Genomic DNA, 17,118 nt, shown 5'->3' with positions numbered 1-17,118 from the left:
ACTGCATTTCTTTCAGATAATAACAGGATCTCAAAGGTTTCTTGGCTGCTATAAATTAGCATTCTCAGCTCTGAGTGTGGTCTCCCAGAAACAGTTTATAGCTAAAGCCATACACATTTTTCTGTTCCTACATCGAACAGATAATAAAAACTGGAAAATTACTGCAGGCTTTTATCTCAGAAATGTAATGAATAGAAATACCACCCCTATTAGCGAATTGCTTACACTGCTGTTATCACAGCAGCCTGAGCAACATTCGACTGTCCAACTTTTCTCAGCAACTGCTCCTCTGGATTCTCAGAATTGCTAAGATCAACAATTGAAATACCCAATGGATAATGGGAACTGTAAAGAAGGTGCAGAGGCTGCATAAGAGAAAAAAAGCCATCCATCACCACACAAAGGAAACTGAATAGGATCACCCAAGAAGCAAGTAGGTGATCTTGCTTCTTGGCCACAAGTCCCTCTTGCAGGCCATCTGGTAGCAGTACTCAGTAATAAAAAACTACAGTTTTAGGTAAACAGTCAGTTTTACCCCAGCTGCAAGCATATGATCAGTGAGTGAAATCCAACTCCTGAATAGATTTGGAACACTGGTAAACTCAGGGTACAGTGCACTGCCCCACATCACAGCAGCAAGGTTAGAAGTTCCAGGATGGACTCCCCAACAGGAGTCGTCTCCAAAGTACCATGATAGTCTGTTTGTAGTGTATGTCTGCAATGCTGTGCTAAAACCTCTCCTGTCTTGGTTACCTAAGGACATCATTCAAGTGTAGCTGTGCCTTCTCCACACCAGAGAGCAGCACCTTCACTTTGCTTGAGGCAGAGAAACTAATTTTGGGGGAATGGGAGCATTTGTACCACGAAAAAACACCCACACTACACAACCACTCCCAACACCCATAGTTAGTTGGAAGACCAAGTTGTATCCACGTACTTTGCCAAGTTGTATCCACGGCAAGACTTCTATGGGTGCAGTCTGATGGAATAACCATCACACACCTAAACAAAATTATCTTAGCTGATTGGCAGCTGGGATTTTAAATCTTGCTAAAACCTTTGTTTTAAAATAAGACAAAGTTCATGGAAGTATTTTTCAGGATTTTACTGCAAACCTATGGGTCTGGTCACAAAAAAATATGATACATATAACCATGTTAATTATATTACATTACAATGATGGTATACATTACAAGTAAGTCTGTAAGTTTAAATATACATCTAGAGTTACAACTGAATGTACACATCTTTTGTACAATACATACAATCAGGAATGAAAATCCCTCAAACCCCAAGACCATAAATAATGCCCATTTTACAGATGATATCTTTTAAACTAAAGGAGAAAAAAATAAAAAAAAAAAAAGAAACCAACAGCTTTGACCGACTGCACAGCTGGGGCATTTTGGTCCATAAAAACCCTTTCTAAAAATAGAAATCTTTTTTCATAGCAGCAATGCTTTCTTCAAGCATTTGGATACAAGTAATTGTGAGCCCATTTCAATAATTTTAGTTGACAGTATAGATTTACAAAAGAAATTTCAAAATTACACTTAATTTATCTTCCAAATATGGAAGAAACAAACAATGCCCCACATTGTGGTATCCTGCAAGTGTCACACTGATGCTTTAAACTAAGTCCATCTGTAGTACGCAGACCACACGCATACCATTTGTTCACATAGTAAACCCACATAAATGAACTGAGAAACACACTCTGCAACAGGGAAAGCTTTGGAGCTCACAAGATCTCATCAGAAAAAAGGCACATTTCATAAAATCCTTATCACGTTCAGATAGATCTCCAGGCAAGGCTTTTCGAGCACGATTACAAAACAGCTTGTTCTTACTCCTACGATCTGCCGTAGCAGTCTATGGCAGCAGTCATTTTATTTTTTCTTTCCCAAGGAGACAGCACCACTTTGGGGGAAGAACAAATGGAAATGAAAAGCCTGTAAAGCTCATTTAGAGAGGGATGTGCTCTTCAAAAAAGCTTCCAGCAAACAGTGTAGTTGAAATTAAGGCTGCAAAGCTGCCATGGTGGAAATGTGCAAAATCTCTTTCAAGGTGACTGGTCAACTGGCAGTTCCACCAGAAGGCCAAACAAAAAATAAAAATAATAGTTGTTATTATTATTAAAAATGAATAAAATAAAAATGTTCACAAGAAAGAGTCCACAGGTGGGGCATATGAGAAGCCCAAAAAAGCCTCAGCGGCTTCTTTGACGCTGGCAGTGATGAGGATGCTGTCTGGGGACTGGCCAATGGAGTTAGGGACTGGCTCATCTGTAAACTCCGGATCAAAGTGTCGCAGGTCACTGGGGCCACTCTGTGGAAAGGACAGAAAAGGAATTTAGACCTTAAGATTTTGTGAGTGCGCAATTCAATTCACTATGGAGACAAGCACCCTTGTACAGAGACTCACAGTGTTATCACCTCAGGCCCACTGTTCAGCAGCTTTAACAGTTTACTTTGACCTTTTTTGTATACTGTAGCACACTGACTCACTAAAAACAAGATGATTCAATTTAGTATGCACTCCCACTAAGCTCATGCAACAGAAGCTAAATGCAAACATGCCACTCTGCCGCACAGCAGTTTGCAGTGCAGGACTTTGGTCTCCTAGATATTGAATGAAGTTTATAAAATGCTCAGAAAACGATGAAGAACAACCTCCACAACCTGATCTCTCACTTTACATGTTAGTATCTGACAAGCCAATTGTAATTCTGGCATAAGGAAGCTACTTGCTCCCTATACCTTAACTTCCCCTTTGGTAAAATGGGGAGGCTGGGCATTATTTTAAAATTGCCACGCAAATGAGGCATGTGAGACAACAAAAAAAACCAGCCAAATTTAGATGGATCATCACCAAAAAGTCAATTACCACCTGTTTTTCACTTTGTTTGGACAGATACAGGGGAAGGAAAGTTCCCTTCCCCAAACACACCCATCTGGCCATTTGCCCCTGGCTCCTGGGCACCCCACAAAGACAAGGGGTAAAAACACACTCTCCATGCACTCTATAATTAGAAGTGATACATACCACATTTGGGTTAAAAGGGGGTGTAATCTTCTTATTAATGAGATCATCCCAGTTAATTGGGGAGAAGAAGATGTGATTCTTAATCTCCATCTGTTAAGAGAGAGAAAAATAGATTAATTCAGAACCAAGCTAATGTAAACAGTACGTCCCAGTCATCCTCCCAACACTGCATGTGGGCGCCGGCCAGTTCTCACTTACAAAGTCCTCCTTGGCACCGAGTCTCTTTGTCCTGTCCTTCTGCAAGAGGCCTTCCAGGAGATGTCTAGCTGAGTTAGTGATATTTGGCTTCAACTGCAAGGGTTTGTTCAAGATATTGTCGTACATTTCTGCGGTGTTCCGGCTGTAGAAGGGTGGCTGTGGGAAGCAGAAAAGGAGGAGTTAATGAGGCTGACAGGCAGGCATGGGGTTTCTTGTGGGAAAAGGTCGAGTAAGCTAGTTTGATCTGTCATGAAAGATTTGTTGCTTACCAAGCCATAAAGCATCTCGTACAAGACTGCTCCAAGGCACCACCAGTCCACAGTCCGGTCATAGGGCTGCTTATGGAGAACTTCAGGAGCAAGATACTGTTTAAGAGAAGGGGAAGAGCCATGTGAGCCACAGGGATCTTTACAACCAAGAAAGCCTCCCCATTCATGAATGAAAGCAGCTTACTGAATCCCAGCAACATCTAAGCTAAAGGAAAGCTACAGTATTTTTACAGACAGGCAGATGGCTTGAGAGCTCCTCTCTCCTGCTCAGCAAGCTCCATGCATCCTACATGTCTTCACTGGCAGCCCTATTATTAGAAGGCCCATAATGCCCCCTGCTCATGTAACCAGCCTTACATACACCTGGGACAAGTCAGTTTTCACTGCTAAGAACAGCTCTTGCTGTCGTGCTGAATGTGGGGGGCTGAGGACTGGCCGTACCTCTGGTGTGCCACAGAAGGTGGAGGTCGTGCCATTGTGCTCTATGTTTTCTTTGCAGAGTCCAAAGTCAGTCAAGACAATGTGCCCCTGTGAATCAAGCAGGATGTTCTCTGGCTTCAAATCTCTGCAGGAAGAGATGAAAGAGATAAATGTTAGAGGAGGTACAGCGAGAGTATTTTAGGTGCAGCTGTTTAGAGAAGTTTATTAAGCCACCACAAAATATTAAAAGCAATTCCAAGCTCCTACGGAGCTCAACTTTTCAATGCTTATTTAACAAAGCACATGGGTTTTTTTCTGTACAACAAATTTGAACAAGGCTGCTCACCGATAAACGATGTTCAGGGAGTGCAGATAGCCCAGCGCACTGGCAATTTCAGCAGCATAAAATCGGGCTCTCGGCTCCAGGAAGCAACGCTCCCTCTGGAGATGGTAGAACAACTACAGGAGACAGAGAGAACAAAGTTGTGTAAACGGCGCCAAAGCCTGTTAACAATGCACTTAATTAGACTCAACATATATAGCACGGGAGAACAATAGTAGGAAATGGCCTAAGGATCCTTTGGTAGTTCAAAAGTTGGCAGGCAGAAACATTGAATCTAGTAACTTCTCCCCCATGACTTTTCCCCTTGCAACTTTTTTTGTATTTAAAAGGAAGTGTGAAAATGTCTACCCTACCACCATGCACATGATAGGAAATACTAATAATTTTCTTACTGCTTACCTCTCCACCATTGATGTAATCCAGGACAAAATACAATTTGTCTGCAGTCTGGAAGGAAAAGTGAAGCCCGACCAGGAAGGGGTGTTTCACATTTTTCAGCAAGACATTGCGTTCTGACATAATGTGCTTCTCCTGAAAACATCAGAAATCCATTAACATTTAGCACACTTGCTTAGTGGTAGCAGTAAAAATGTTTTTGATGGACATTGCAATGGCATTGAGAAGGGCAGCTTACCTCCTTCTTCTTCAGGATTGCCTTTTTCTGCAGGACTTTGACAGCATAGAACTGCTCTTCTGCCTTATGCCGTGCAAGGAGGACCTGAAAGTGCATAAAATTGCAGAACTGAGTAATACTGAAATATGGAACAACTTGTAAACACAGCCAGCAACAAGCTTTTACTTTAGCTTCTGAGCACTGCCACATCCCTCTGGTTCAATGTGCAAGCCCTTTGCTGGAAATGCCTGACACTGTTACCATTCTGGCAGAATTATCTAGCCCAAAGATACTACATCGAGCTTCTTTCTCTTCCAAAAGCCAAGTACATCTATTATTCACAGCACTAGAGGACTGAGTTCCCTGGCTCTTCTGACTCATTCAAATGAAGAGTCCCTGCTCCTGCACTGGATGTGCTCAGGTTTGGTTTAAGCAATCACCACTCACCAATGGCAGTACAAACCCCACTCGCTGGTATTTCACAGAAGAGCTCAAGAATAAATAAATAAATTAGAATGAAAATAAAAGTTATGCTTACCTTCCCAAAACTGCCTTTTCCAATCACTTTTAAGAAATGAAAGTCTGATGGTTTGGCATGTGGGTTGGATGATGGGCCGAGATTGATCTGCTGTGAAGGACTGGGCTAGAAAAATAAACAGAAACCATGTTCATTAAAGCAGCTCAGCAGTGAGAGTCCCAACAATTTATCATTTCTAGAAATATAAATAAAGGGACCTTGAAAATAAAGACTAACGCTCTTATTGCCACTAAAACTTGATCTCTAACAGATACCTTAAACTAAAAGGTACTGCCTAAGAAGAGTCTAACAACCATAGCTTACTTAAAAGTGCTTGTTGAAGTCTTTGACACATTCCATGATGAAATAACTCATAACTCTTCTTAAACATTTCTTCTTTATGTTTGAAACAGAAAGTTTCAGTCTAACCCAACTACTCCTTCTTGTTTACATTAGTGTGCTATGAGATTGCACTAATGCAATACTCATGATGCTAATTTTGCTACACTTCTATTAGTGGCCGAATTGATGTTCTAAAAATGTCACACTGAGTAAAATCTACTTACCGGAGGAGAAGGATTAGCATTCATAAGTTCAGGCTCTTGAGGCTGAGAGATTTTCAAGATAGACTGAACTTCAGGGCTGCAAGGATAAGAGCACACATGATTAGGAGTTACCAGGAGCAGCACAGGCAGATCTTTCCACCAGAGGGCAAGCACGTATCGCGGAAGAGTTTTGGTTGAGTCTACTACAGAAGGCAACCAAAACAATCCATTCGATTTAAAGAGTAAAATTTTTCTAGTGACAGTAAGTTCCATCATACAAAGACATTTATATACACACTAAGTACGGCACAAAATAGGGACGGGTCCCTAGAAATCTCTGACTTATTTGTTCCAAACCCAGCTCACAGAGATGGTTGCGAAGTGACTAATACCTCAACAAGACAAATAAATTCTTCCGTAACAGTAATGCCGCAGGAATTGCAGTAAGCAAACATTATTTTTAAACTAGATCTCGCAATATCTAGGGATATTTGTGACTGAAATCCCCTCCCCACAAGATTTCTGACACTTACTGCTTGCATGCATAGGAGTTGGTGGCTATCTTCTGAATGAAATCGTTTAGTCCCATTCTTCTCTGCTTCATGAAAGCTATAAAGTAAAAGGAAAGGAGAAACAAAATCGTTAAGCCACCGTGACAGAAAAATCACAGCCCCTTGAGCATCTTCGAAGAAGTCTGCACGCCGCTCACCGATGAGGATGGCCACCATCCCTCTCATCTTCGAGTAAGTCAAGGTAGGACCAGACGCCTCAGCTGCTTTCACGGTCATTTTGAAGCGAGAGTGGGATACACAGCAAGAGCGCAGTACCACCAGCTCCCAGCACCGCACTGACTTGACGCAGCACCCGGCGGCGTTTATGTGGCGGCGGCGATGGGCGGGTCCGGGGCGGGGCGGCGACGATCGCGCCCCCCTCGACGTCCTGTGAGGGGCGGCCAGTGGCCGCCTCGGGGGATGTCGAGAGTGGGAGGGGAAGGAATCGTCGCTGCCTGTGCCACCGCCCTACCTTGGGCGCAACCCTCAGGGGAGCCCCCACACAGTACCCCCGCAGGACCTTGCCTCAGGATGCCGAGCATCCACAGGCAGACAAATCAAATCCTTTTTTTTTCCCTTGACAGCAAACTCCCGTAACCCCGACTTTCTCTCTTCCCCCTCCCCCCCTTTTTTTTTATCCAGCCCCACTTATTTTACGGTTATATAAAGCTGTGTTTTTAGGACGACCACCTCTTCCGAAAGTATGGGTGTCCCCCCACCAGCCCGCAGTCTGCGTCCGCTCCCGGTCCCGCCGCACCGGCTGAGCGGCGATAAGGGACGCTGACGTCTCCCTGAAGGAGCCGCAGTGACTCAGAAGAACAAAATTTCCTGCCCGGTTTTCAATAAAACAAACAAATGTCCCTTCTGTGCACTGCCCTGATCCTGGCTGGGACATAACTAAAAGGAAAAGGAAAAAAAAATCAATGCCAAAAAGGGAAACAACGAGGAAAAAAAAATCCGTTCCCTGAACTTGGAGGAGAGAGCAGAAATCTGCTTCTAGAAAAGCTGGGGAGATGACCGAGGGCTGGACAAGTGCAATAACGGGGGAGGCGAGGAGAAAGGAAAACAACCCCGCTCTGCAGATTTTGTTTTTACTGTACACGGTCATTTGGGAACACCGTGTACCCGGGATTTAATGGCTCAGTCGCTTCCCTACGGCCGCGCCGGGGGCACACCAGGAGCGCTGGTGCATGCACGACGCCCAAGGTGAAAGGATGCAGCCGGAGCCCTCCTCCCGGGGGACGCGGGAAGGACCACGGCCTGCCGCCAGGCTGCCCCGCCGGGGCGCATCCCCGCCCGCAGCTCTGGCATGGGTCAGGGGGGTGCCGAGCTCCTGCGCCCTACAGGCGGCTGGAAGTTTCCACCCGACGGGGTGTTATTCATGCGCGTTTCGCCTCGCTGTCTGAACGAAGGGCGCTGGGTTGCGGCCAGCGGCTCCAGCTGCAACCTGCCCCCGTCCTCCCCCCGCCCGGAGACCGTCTTTTTACTCTTTATTTTTTCCCTCTGTACCCGCTGCTGCTGCCCCCCCCCCCCCCCCCCACAACCACTGCCGGCCGCTGGGCGGCATCCCTTGGCAGCTGCCTGCACCCTGCGCCTCGGGGGGGAGGGCAAGCACCGCAGCAGGGCAGCCGTCACAGGCAGCAGCGCACCTTGAACGGCAAGATGGATGACCCGGAGCAGAGACAGACCCCTGCGAGTTGGGCACAGGTCTTTCAAAAGCGCTACAATGGCGTTATAGGGAAAGAGCAAAGAGGGAGGAATGCCGGCTCCGAGCCTCCGGTGGCCTTCCCGGAGCAAGGGGCCCTTGGCCGGCCCCGCCGTCCCGGTTCGGGGAAGTGGAAGGGAGCCGGCGCCAGGGAAGGAAGCGGCGACGGGAGAAGCAAGGAAACGTGGACTGCAGCTGGCGGGGCTCTAAATTCTCTCACTTGTGGCTTTCCTCACTCTGTTGCACACAGAGATTGCCACTGTCATTAATGTAAGTGGAGAACAAAAAATTTAAAAAAAAGGAAAAACAAAAAAATTCCACAATAAAGTTTGGAATTTAAAGCTATCCTCAAAAAACCCCGCTTGATAGATTGAAAGAGACGCAGACAGTTGTCTCTGTCCCTTCGAACTGTTTTCAGAGTATTGCTGTTAAAAACCACTCGAGATCCACGGTTTGGAGGGTCACCAGAGTCACTGTCCCCTGCCCCTCCTGCCTGCTGGCATCTCTAGGCTACAAGACGATGACCCGCGGCACGTTCCTGCCGGCTGTGCACAGAGGCAAGCGGCTCCCAGTCTCCGGCACTATCCACCCGCAGTTCTACACATCTTGCCTGAGGCTGACACCCACTGCCGTCCTGCCGGCTCAGCCGCGGCCCCCCACGCCGCCCGCAAGCGCCCCCGCTCCAGCCGGCTACACCAGCGCCCTCGCCCCCGCTCTGCGTCGGTCTCTTTGCAAGGATTCCGCTGCTCTCGCCAAGTCACCTGGCTTCTGTTCGTGCCAAGCGCTGCCTCGGCTGTCCCCCGCACGCACCCGCCTGTATCCCCCGGTGCATCGCCGCGCGGGGACCCCGCTGCTGGGAGGGCTCTTTTCCCCGTGGAGAACAGTTCTCCTGCCAGGGCGGAGCGGTGAACCCACCTTTCAGCGACGACTTCTCCTCTTTGCCCCTCATCTTGCTGCCTGCCGGGACCCCGAGCGCGGCGCGGCGGCGCGGAGGCTGTGCCTGGGCTCCCGCTCCCGGCCGCTGCTGCAATCCCGAATAACTCCCCTTCCTGGCCGGGCGGCCCGCAGGCAGGAGGGAGGCGGCGAGGGCGGCGAGGCCGGCCGGCGCTCCCGCTGACCCCTTTATGGACGCGCTATCGAGGGCGGCTGACATGCGGGAGCGTTATAAAGTTCAGCACGGGCCGCCCCGCACACTCTGCCCCGTTGCAACATCACCCTCAAAATTACTGTAATCAGCGCGCACACAAACACACGCACGGGCGGAGCGGGGCGGGGGGGCCGCTCCGGCCCTCCCTGACCTGCCGGCCGCGGCCGGCCCTGCCCCACGGAAGCTGGCGCTGCCCACGCTCCCCGGCCAGGGCGCGGTGCGAGCGGCCGCGCACCCACAACGCGGGTCCTGCGCCCCCTCCCCTCCCGTCCGGCACGGGCAGCGGCGGGGCGGGGGCTGCTGCTGCTGCCCCCGGGGGGCGCGGGGCTGCGGCTCCCGGCCGGGCTTCCCCGGCGGCCGGATAGCGCCGGGGCGGGACCGGCGCCCCGCTCCGACCTGGCACCCTGCGCCTTCCGCCGGCAGCGCCCCGGCGGCGCCCCCCGCCCGCCCGCGCGGCACCGCTCCCCCGCCGCCCGCCACCGCCCGGGCCGGCGCCGCGCACCCCGGCCGCGCCCCGCCGCGGGAAGCCGCTGTCCTGTCCCTCCGTGCGGCACCCACCTGCCGGCTCCCGCACCCGGCACGGCCCTCGCCCCCTCCCCGTGTTCGAGGTGCCTCGTAGCAGCGATGTTCTTAACGTGGAAGGCAGGAATGTCGCCCAAGGGACGAATTATTATTATTTTTTTAGTTAAAGTTATGCAGCGTTTTAAGCAATTCATAACTGGGTTCTCCAAAGCCCGAGGTGTCCTAAAGTTGCATTTTTAAACTTTTCCTTACAATGACGGCAGCAAGCCTCAAGAGTTAAAAGGCAGGAGAGAGCACAAGAAAGGAACAAGTAATCAAAGATCCCATTTCTCAGATGCCAATTCTTGCAGGAGAGCATCAGAATATCTCAATAAATCGCATCAAAAATTTGTATAGACAATGGCTTAGGGCTGTACAGCTAAAAAGTAAATACAGGAAAAGAATCAAAGAATCACAGTGATGTTCCACACTCATGTTACTTGTTTCCTCAGCCTAAAAAATTGACAAACTGTCCTGAAATTCTAAATTAAGAGTTTTTCAAAGCAAAATGAATAATAATAAAGAAGAGGGTAGATGCTGAAAATAAAAGGGAAAGGGAGACTCCACAAACAGAATACTAAAAGTTTATAAAACTCTTTGGCCCAGGATGTGCACACTCCAAAAGAGTGGGTGAGTTAAAGAACGGATGGACAAATCAAGTAGGAAAAAACACCCAAGATTTAACTACTCAGGCAGCATGTCTGACCTGAAATGTTCCCGTGCCACAAATCCCTGTAAGCCAGGGATGGGTTGAAGCATATCCCTGAATAGTTGCCTGTTTTTCCCTTCTCATGTCATATTGCAATATTAGATAATGATAAGTGACCAGCTAACCCAGTAACCCAGACTGACCTGTATGGACTTTGGGCACATACTCACCTTCTGACAATCTTATACTGCACTTCTGAGTGGCATGATACTGTTTTATTTGTACCAGAAAACTCCAGGAACTGCTGCTCACTGGCAAGAAGGACGAGAACTGATTTGATTTGTAACCTAATGTGAAGCATTTGGCTCTTCCAAGTACATGTATTCCATGTAAAAGTAGCACTAGGTAAACACTTGCTCATCAAGCTCTTCACCATGACAGCGTTCAAAACAGCCCCTCATCCAGGCTGTGAGAGATGCAGAAAGACACAGACTCTGCTGGAACCATGGAACACTTGGGCAGAGGGCAGAGCAGACACAAACATGCTGGCTTACTGGTATGGGTCACCCCAGGGTCCTGCTGACTCAGAGATTGGGACATACCTGATGTAAAGCCAGGAGGGATGTGAATTGATTTATCTTAAAGAACAAACAGCAGCTCATCACTAGCGTGGGCCTGTATTGCTCAAAGCACTTCAAAGCACATTCAGCAGTAGTTGAGCTGTGTAAATTCGTCTTCCTAAAAAAGCCTTGCTGTTTGCAGGGCTTATTCCTGGGTGGTGGGCAGGCAGGTGTTAGTCCTGCCTGACACTGCTTTCGGGGCACACAGAAACTTCTCCCTCTTGCCCTTCAGGAAGGTCGGAGGCTTCAGCAGCCCACATGAACCTGTGAGCTCCCTTCTGATTCTGTACTTGTCCTCATTGTCTGATTTGGAACTCAGTGCCTCAATCCTTCAGGAATTCAATTCTCTGATAGCTTCTGAACTTCAGTTTGGCAATGAATTCAATGCTGAATAAATGAATTCCTGCTTACTTATCTTGCTGAATCAAGACCTTAGGATACAGCAGGTTCCTAGAATTACTTGGCTGACTCTGAAGGAAACTTCTTCAAATTCTGCAAATGTTTTCAGCAGTATTTGGCTTTGGGTTAATTAAATGAAGATGAAGTTCAGGGTTTGAACTGCAGGAATGACACAGCCCCCAACTATAGAAGACAATGGCACTCTTTAACAGCATCTGTCCTCTGAAGCAAAATTTCAGAAGCTTTTATTTTCCTCCTGTATATCCTGAACAAAAGTCTCTGACCTTGTAATTAAGTTTTATGTGCAACAGCCAAAACTTTCAGTCAAGACCTTCACGCTGCCCCCACAAATGGTGTCTGCGAACAGATAAGTAACTGAGTAACAGCTTTAATAACAACCCCAACAGAGATTTTAAATCAGGAGCTTTCAAATGCTGTCAACAGGTCTTCTAGACATTGTGTTGACAGGAGGTTTATTGACTGAAGCCCCAATTGATCTGGAAACATCGAATTGATTTCAGTGTCATATTTTGTGAAATACAAATTTGGAACATCTTTTATTTCCCTTTTCTGTTGCCCACAGAGCAGGTTTACTACATTGTCAGTAAGAGGCTTTAGTGCCAAGGGATTATGCTCACAGGATCACAGAGTGATGCAGGGCTGTGCTGTGAAAAAAAAAAAGTAATTCCCATCCTTGTAGAAACCAGTGGAAAATTACAGCATTCTTTAGATGAACTGACCTCTAGTTATAATAGCTGATAAGCAATGCCCTGAGCTCCATTTTAGTCCCAACACATGAATTTGAGTCTAACACAGTTGTTGTCGCTGTGACTTTATGAGTAAATGTTGCAGGTATTTCAGCCTGTAGCAATCAGAGAGGGATGACTGCAGGAAAACTGTGTTTGTATGCCTTCCCCTGAGCATGTCTTCCTGGGAGTGTGCCACCCCAAGGTTAGTAAAAGTCTTTGCAGTATTGTGTAGTCTGTCTAGATTAGAGTCCTCATAAAACTGCACTGGATGACAGATACTTAAATTCATTATTGATATTATGAAATTTAATGTGCTGTGACTGCACAGGATCTGGTCTTAGCAGAACTGAATAGTGCTAATATGGAAAAGGAGGTGAAAACATATGATGGAAAAGTGATGAAAACAAGTCATGAGAAAAATGAACATTCTTAGTGATGCTATGAGTTCAGTCTGCTGGTTTCCTTGGTCACAAGGCAGCCTTATTTGAGGAGCTCCAGAATGAACAGTGTAAGTCTACACTGTCAGCTGACTCCCACACTCAGACTTTTTCTTCCAAAACTAGTTTTTAAAGGATAATTGCAGAAGGGCATTTATGCATTTTCTGACAAGGGTATAATCTGAACACGTTTCCTTGCACGTCTTGCATGGAATAGATGTCCTGAAATACAAATGTCAGTTGAACTAACCTAGCTATGGGGTCATCTCTTTTTCTCTTATCTCTTCATCTAGTGTTCCACTTAGTGTTGGCTATCATGATATCTCAATGTCCTTTATGTGTGTATGAAACCCCCATCATCATGATTGTCATCATCATCAGTTCATTATCTTGAAAGAAAAGATCTCTTTAAGTCTGTAAGTCTTCCAGCAACATTGAAGATAAGGTACTAAATGATGTAAATAGCGAGAGAATTTGTCAAAGAGAGGAATTTTTGCCAGAGAGAAGTTCAGCTGGATCCTAACTAAAAACAAGTTCGATTCTTGGCAATGTGAAAACAGAGGCCTGATAAAGGAAGACACACACTGCCAGGTGTCAATGCTTTTCCTCTTGGTGATACCATTGTGTCTCTTGCCATCACACTGAGTTTCGATATTCCTTATTATTTGTAGGACGTTTTCTTTCAAGAAATGTTAAAAGGTGTCCTGGGAGGAAGGATGCAAAATATGCATGATGAATAGGGGGTTATCTATAGTGATTTGTGCTTAGTGATTTATAATTTTAGAAGATATTGGGTCTCTTGCAGAACCCAGATAAATGTAGGGTTGTTACAGCATTTCTGAGTGTAGACTAATTCATCTAAGATAGAGAGTAAGGGAAGAAGTGTTAATTTTGCCCTAGGTAACTGGTCCAAAATGGAGTAAAAATATTTATATATTCATTCACAATATATTTACTTTCCTTAGGTCTTGGTACTCAAGTTAGGCACATGGTCACCAAATGTACCCTCCTTGGTCAGAAGAGACAGATAAGCACCCTGAAGGCAACTCTGCATCTGTGGCCTGAATAAGGCAGCGTCTACTGTTTATTTGAAGGAGTTTGGTATTTAAACCCACAGATAAGTAGAGGCTGATTTGAATTACGTATTTTTTTTTTTTTATTTCTGAAGTTTTACATGTAAAAGATGTGGAATCGCTTTAAAGAGTAATTTTGTCTATGTATACTGAGAGAGCTGGTTATTTTATTCCTGACCTATATATATTTACATAAAAGAAAAAATCCTGTGGCAAGTGTAAACACCACATATGTTAGCCAGAGCCAGAGATTCCCAACCTTAGTCCAGTCTAGTTATGGACCTGAAAGAATACTTGTAACATTGTTATAACTCTCCATAGTGCTCCTCAAGGTTGGATTATACATGTTGTCTTCCAGCCAGCAGCCCTGTCTGGTTGTGTGTTGAGTGGATATACAAGACATACCAGTTTTCTTGAAATTAATTGACATTATCTTGCATTGCACTGTGCCTGATATAATCTCAGAGAGATGTGAAAATATTAGTTCTATTTTACAAAGGTGGGAATTGAACCACAGGGTAGACAATGTGTCTCATCTGAGGGAGATCTGGGGCAGCACCAAAAACTAAATGCAGAGCTAACTTTCTCCCATGCTAGTATCTGGAATAATCCATTATTACTGTACAGCAATATATATTCCCTATGTGCCAACCTTATTTGTAAGGTTTACATACATTGTAAACAGACAGTTTTGGATGGCAAGAGCCAGAGCAGGCAGTGGAGGCATTTGCTGTACCTTGGAGGAATGCCACTGAGATATCTGATATTACTATAGCCCTGGCTCCCTTCCCAGCAGGAGCTACCCATCACGGTGAAAAATGGGGGACTTTGGAGCACTGGCAGCTAAAAGGCTGTTGTTGCAGGAAGGACCTGAATCTAGATTTGTGGGGAAGGAAGGAAGTATAACCATATTCCCATTGAACTGGCAACTGGTAGCATCACCTGCCACCATCCAACATGTTGGAAATGCCAGGAAAGTGCTTTTCCCACAGCATATGATCATCACAAAGACTATTACAGTAAGACAAAGAAATCCCACAGCTGTTTCATAGGCAGATACAGAAGGAAAAAGCCACAAACATTCCCAGCATTAATTTCTCTTTTCATTTCTAGATGCCATTTTCAAACCTGTTCAGTCATTCACTGCACTGTGAATCTCTTTGTAGTGTTCCAGTTAGCCCATTTTTTTAACACCTTTACCAAAGTAAATTGGAAACCTTTGATACAGGTTTTATTTACTTTGCTAGAAATTGCCTTTAGTTTTTTGTAATTGCTTTGTGTGACTCTACAAAGAAAAGCTCAGGTGTTTTGTCCATAGATTTACTAGGCTTCAAGACCAAAATGCTGGAACATATAACCTGGCTGTCTGTGTAACAACTCTTGCATTTGCTGCTATGTATATCACGTCCAACAACCTTTCCTCTGACATTTCTTGTCTCTTCCTCTTAAATATGATTTAACTATCTCCAAATTTTCATCTAGTTCAAGGATAAGAATCAGGAGATTTGACAAGCACAGACACTCACCCATGCACAGTCATGCAGTGGACCACAGGCTGTGAGTATATGACCTTTCCAGCCTTCAGCAAAGGCATCTGCACCCCCATGCATGTGCATCTGTTCATCAGCACCCACATGGTGGGTGTTACCAACCCTTGGATCAGCTGGCAGATCTCCATGTGGGAGCTCCCACTGACTTACATTAGTCAGCCAGGTGATGAGCAGCTGGGCACAGCCTCTTCAGCTGGCACAGCTGAAGCTGGAGGCAGACATGTCCCAGCCCACTTAGTGGGCAAGGCATAGTGTTATTGATCTTATATGCCTTCACTGCAGTGTTATTTTAAACTTTTTTAAAAAAAGGAATACAGATTTGCAAGTGTGCCATGCTCCAAGTAGCTGTGATACTTCTGTAATGCTCCCATCAGAACCTTATAATATGAATTTTTTTTCAGAAAATGCTTGCATGCAGGAAAGGGAAGAGCAGGTTTATCTTATTGGACTTCTGGTGAATGCAGTGTGGCTGGTACATAATTCTCAGTGTGACACTAATCTCTATACCTTCAGTGAGATGACCACAACACCTCTCTGCCTAGCTGAATATAATGATCTTTTGATCTTTCACACAAGACAAGCTTAATAACACTATAGAATTTATTTTAGGGATTTTAGGGAAGAAAGAACACGTGAGACTCAACAATCTCTATATATTTTTACTAGAGCATCAGAAAAATTAAGTCCTGGAACTCTGCCTCATTGTGAACATGCCTTAGCTTGCTGCAATATAGGAAACATTACTAAGCAGGTTGTATTTTGTTGACAGTGGAGTTCTTAAGAAAAACAGATAAAGTGCCAGGTGAAAAAATTAAAACATAAGAGATTAAGCAAAGTACTGTCCAATGAGATAGGAGGTTGAAAACAAGACTTTCTGCCTTTGGTGTTCAGCACTAGTATAGACAGATGAACCACTGAGGGCAAATGTAAAGCTTGAATGCAGAAAGGCTAAGCATAATTTAGTTGCCAATGGCAGCATTTAGGCACTTGCAAAGCATAGTATTGTGGATTTCTCTGTAGTTATAGGGAACTCTCTGACCAGTGCTGTTATTCATGACTTTCACTCAGCAAAGATTTTTACTTACGCATGCTTTTATCCTGAGCGCTTTAAAGCTTCAAACCGGCAAATATTAGCAGCGACATTTTAAAGAATGAGGAGATGGGGAAGTTGGATGACTTAGGTCACTGTCATATGATGAGCTTGAAATAGAATAAACAGTTTGTGAGGCTTGTGACTTTCAATCCCATGCTCAACTCATTGGACATATAGCCCACCTCCTACAAAGCAAAACTAGACAGCAGTTTTGCTCCTTTGGTGACTGACCCAGACTGACTGACTCAAAAGAGTGGTTTAAATCACAACTATTGTACTTGGGATCAAAGTAAAATGCTGTCTTCTCCCAAGTTTGATGAGGTTTGAAAGTAGCACTCTGTTTTTTACCTGATCCACAGTTTTGAGTTCTTTAGTGCTTAGTGGCAGACACGGGCCACAGAAAGGAAAGACATTTCTCAGAAAGGAAGAAAAAGTGTTATTGCCGGTGTTTGAGATATGAAATTATGAAATATGCATTGATCTGCCTATGCCAGATTCAGCTGAGTAGTAACTCTATATCTGCCTAATCCTATTTTGATTTCACTATATCTGTTTCAAAATAGATAGTACAGGGTAGTAAAGTATGCTCAGCTTTGTCTAGAGATAGCATTGTGAAGTACTTTTTACAGACCAC

General features: G+C 45.4%; 1 protein-coding gene across 3 annotated transcripts in view; it reads right to left on the bottom strand.

Moving 5' to 3' along the window:
• Positions 1–1,090: 1,090 nt before the first annotated feature.
• The window catches only part of SGK1 (serum/glucocorticoid regulated kinase 1), a 69,826-nt gene continuing 53,798 nt past the window's right edge, over positions 1,091–17,118 (bottom strand). The window contains exons 1-12 of one of the 3 annotated variants that reach the window (XM_036380328.2): positions 9,122–9,374; positions 6,484–6,559; positions 5,972–6,047; positions 5,427–5,531; positions 4,910–4,993; positions 4,675–4,806; positions 4,279–4,391; positions 3,954–4,077; positions 3,513–3,608; positions 3,244–3,399; positions 3,046–3,135; positions 1,091–2,328 (exon numbers count right to left, since the gene is read on the bottom strand). In XM_036380328.2, coding sequence (XP_036236221.1) covers positions 2,161–2,328; positions 3,046–3,135; positions 3,244–3,399; positions 3,513–3,608; positions 3,954–4,077; positions 4,279–4,391; positions 4,675–4,806; positions 4,910–4,993; positions 5,427–5,531; positions 5,972–6,047; positions 6,484–6,559; positions 9,122–9,359 — 1,458 coding nt within the window. In that variant the 5' untranslated portion in view covers positions 9,360–9,374 and the 3' untranslated portion in view covers positions 1,091–2,160. Of the gene's footprint in view, positions 2,329–3,045; positions 3,136–3,243; positions 3,400–3,512; positions 3,609–3,953; positions 4,078–4,278; positions 4,392–4,674; positions 4,807–4,909; positions 4,994–5,426; positions 5,532–5,971; positions 6,048–6,483; positions 6,560–6,659; positions 6,803–9,121; positions 9,375–17,118 lie in introns of those variants that run through there. The other 2 variants (XM_036380329.2, XM_036380327.2) reach the window with 2 other exon arrangements.

The sequence above is a fragment of the Molothrus ater genome, chromosome 3, assembly GCF_012460135.2.
Source record: "Molothrus ater isolate BHLD 08-10-18 breed brown headed cowbird chromosome 3, BPBGC_Mater_1.1, whole genome shotgun sequence".
In the NCBI taxonomy this organism is placed as follows: domain Eukaryota; kingdom Metazoa; phylum Chordata; class Aves; order Passeriformes; family Icteridae; genus Molothrus; species Molothrus ater.
Note: the sequence above shows the minus strand (reverse complement) of the source record. Positions and strands in the feature narration are given on the sequence as shown.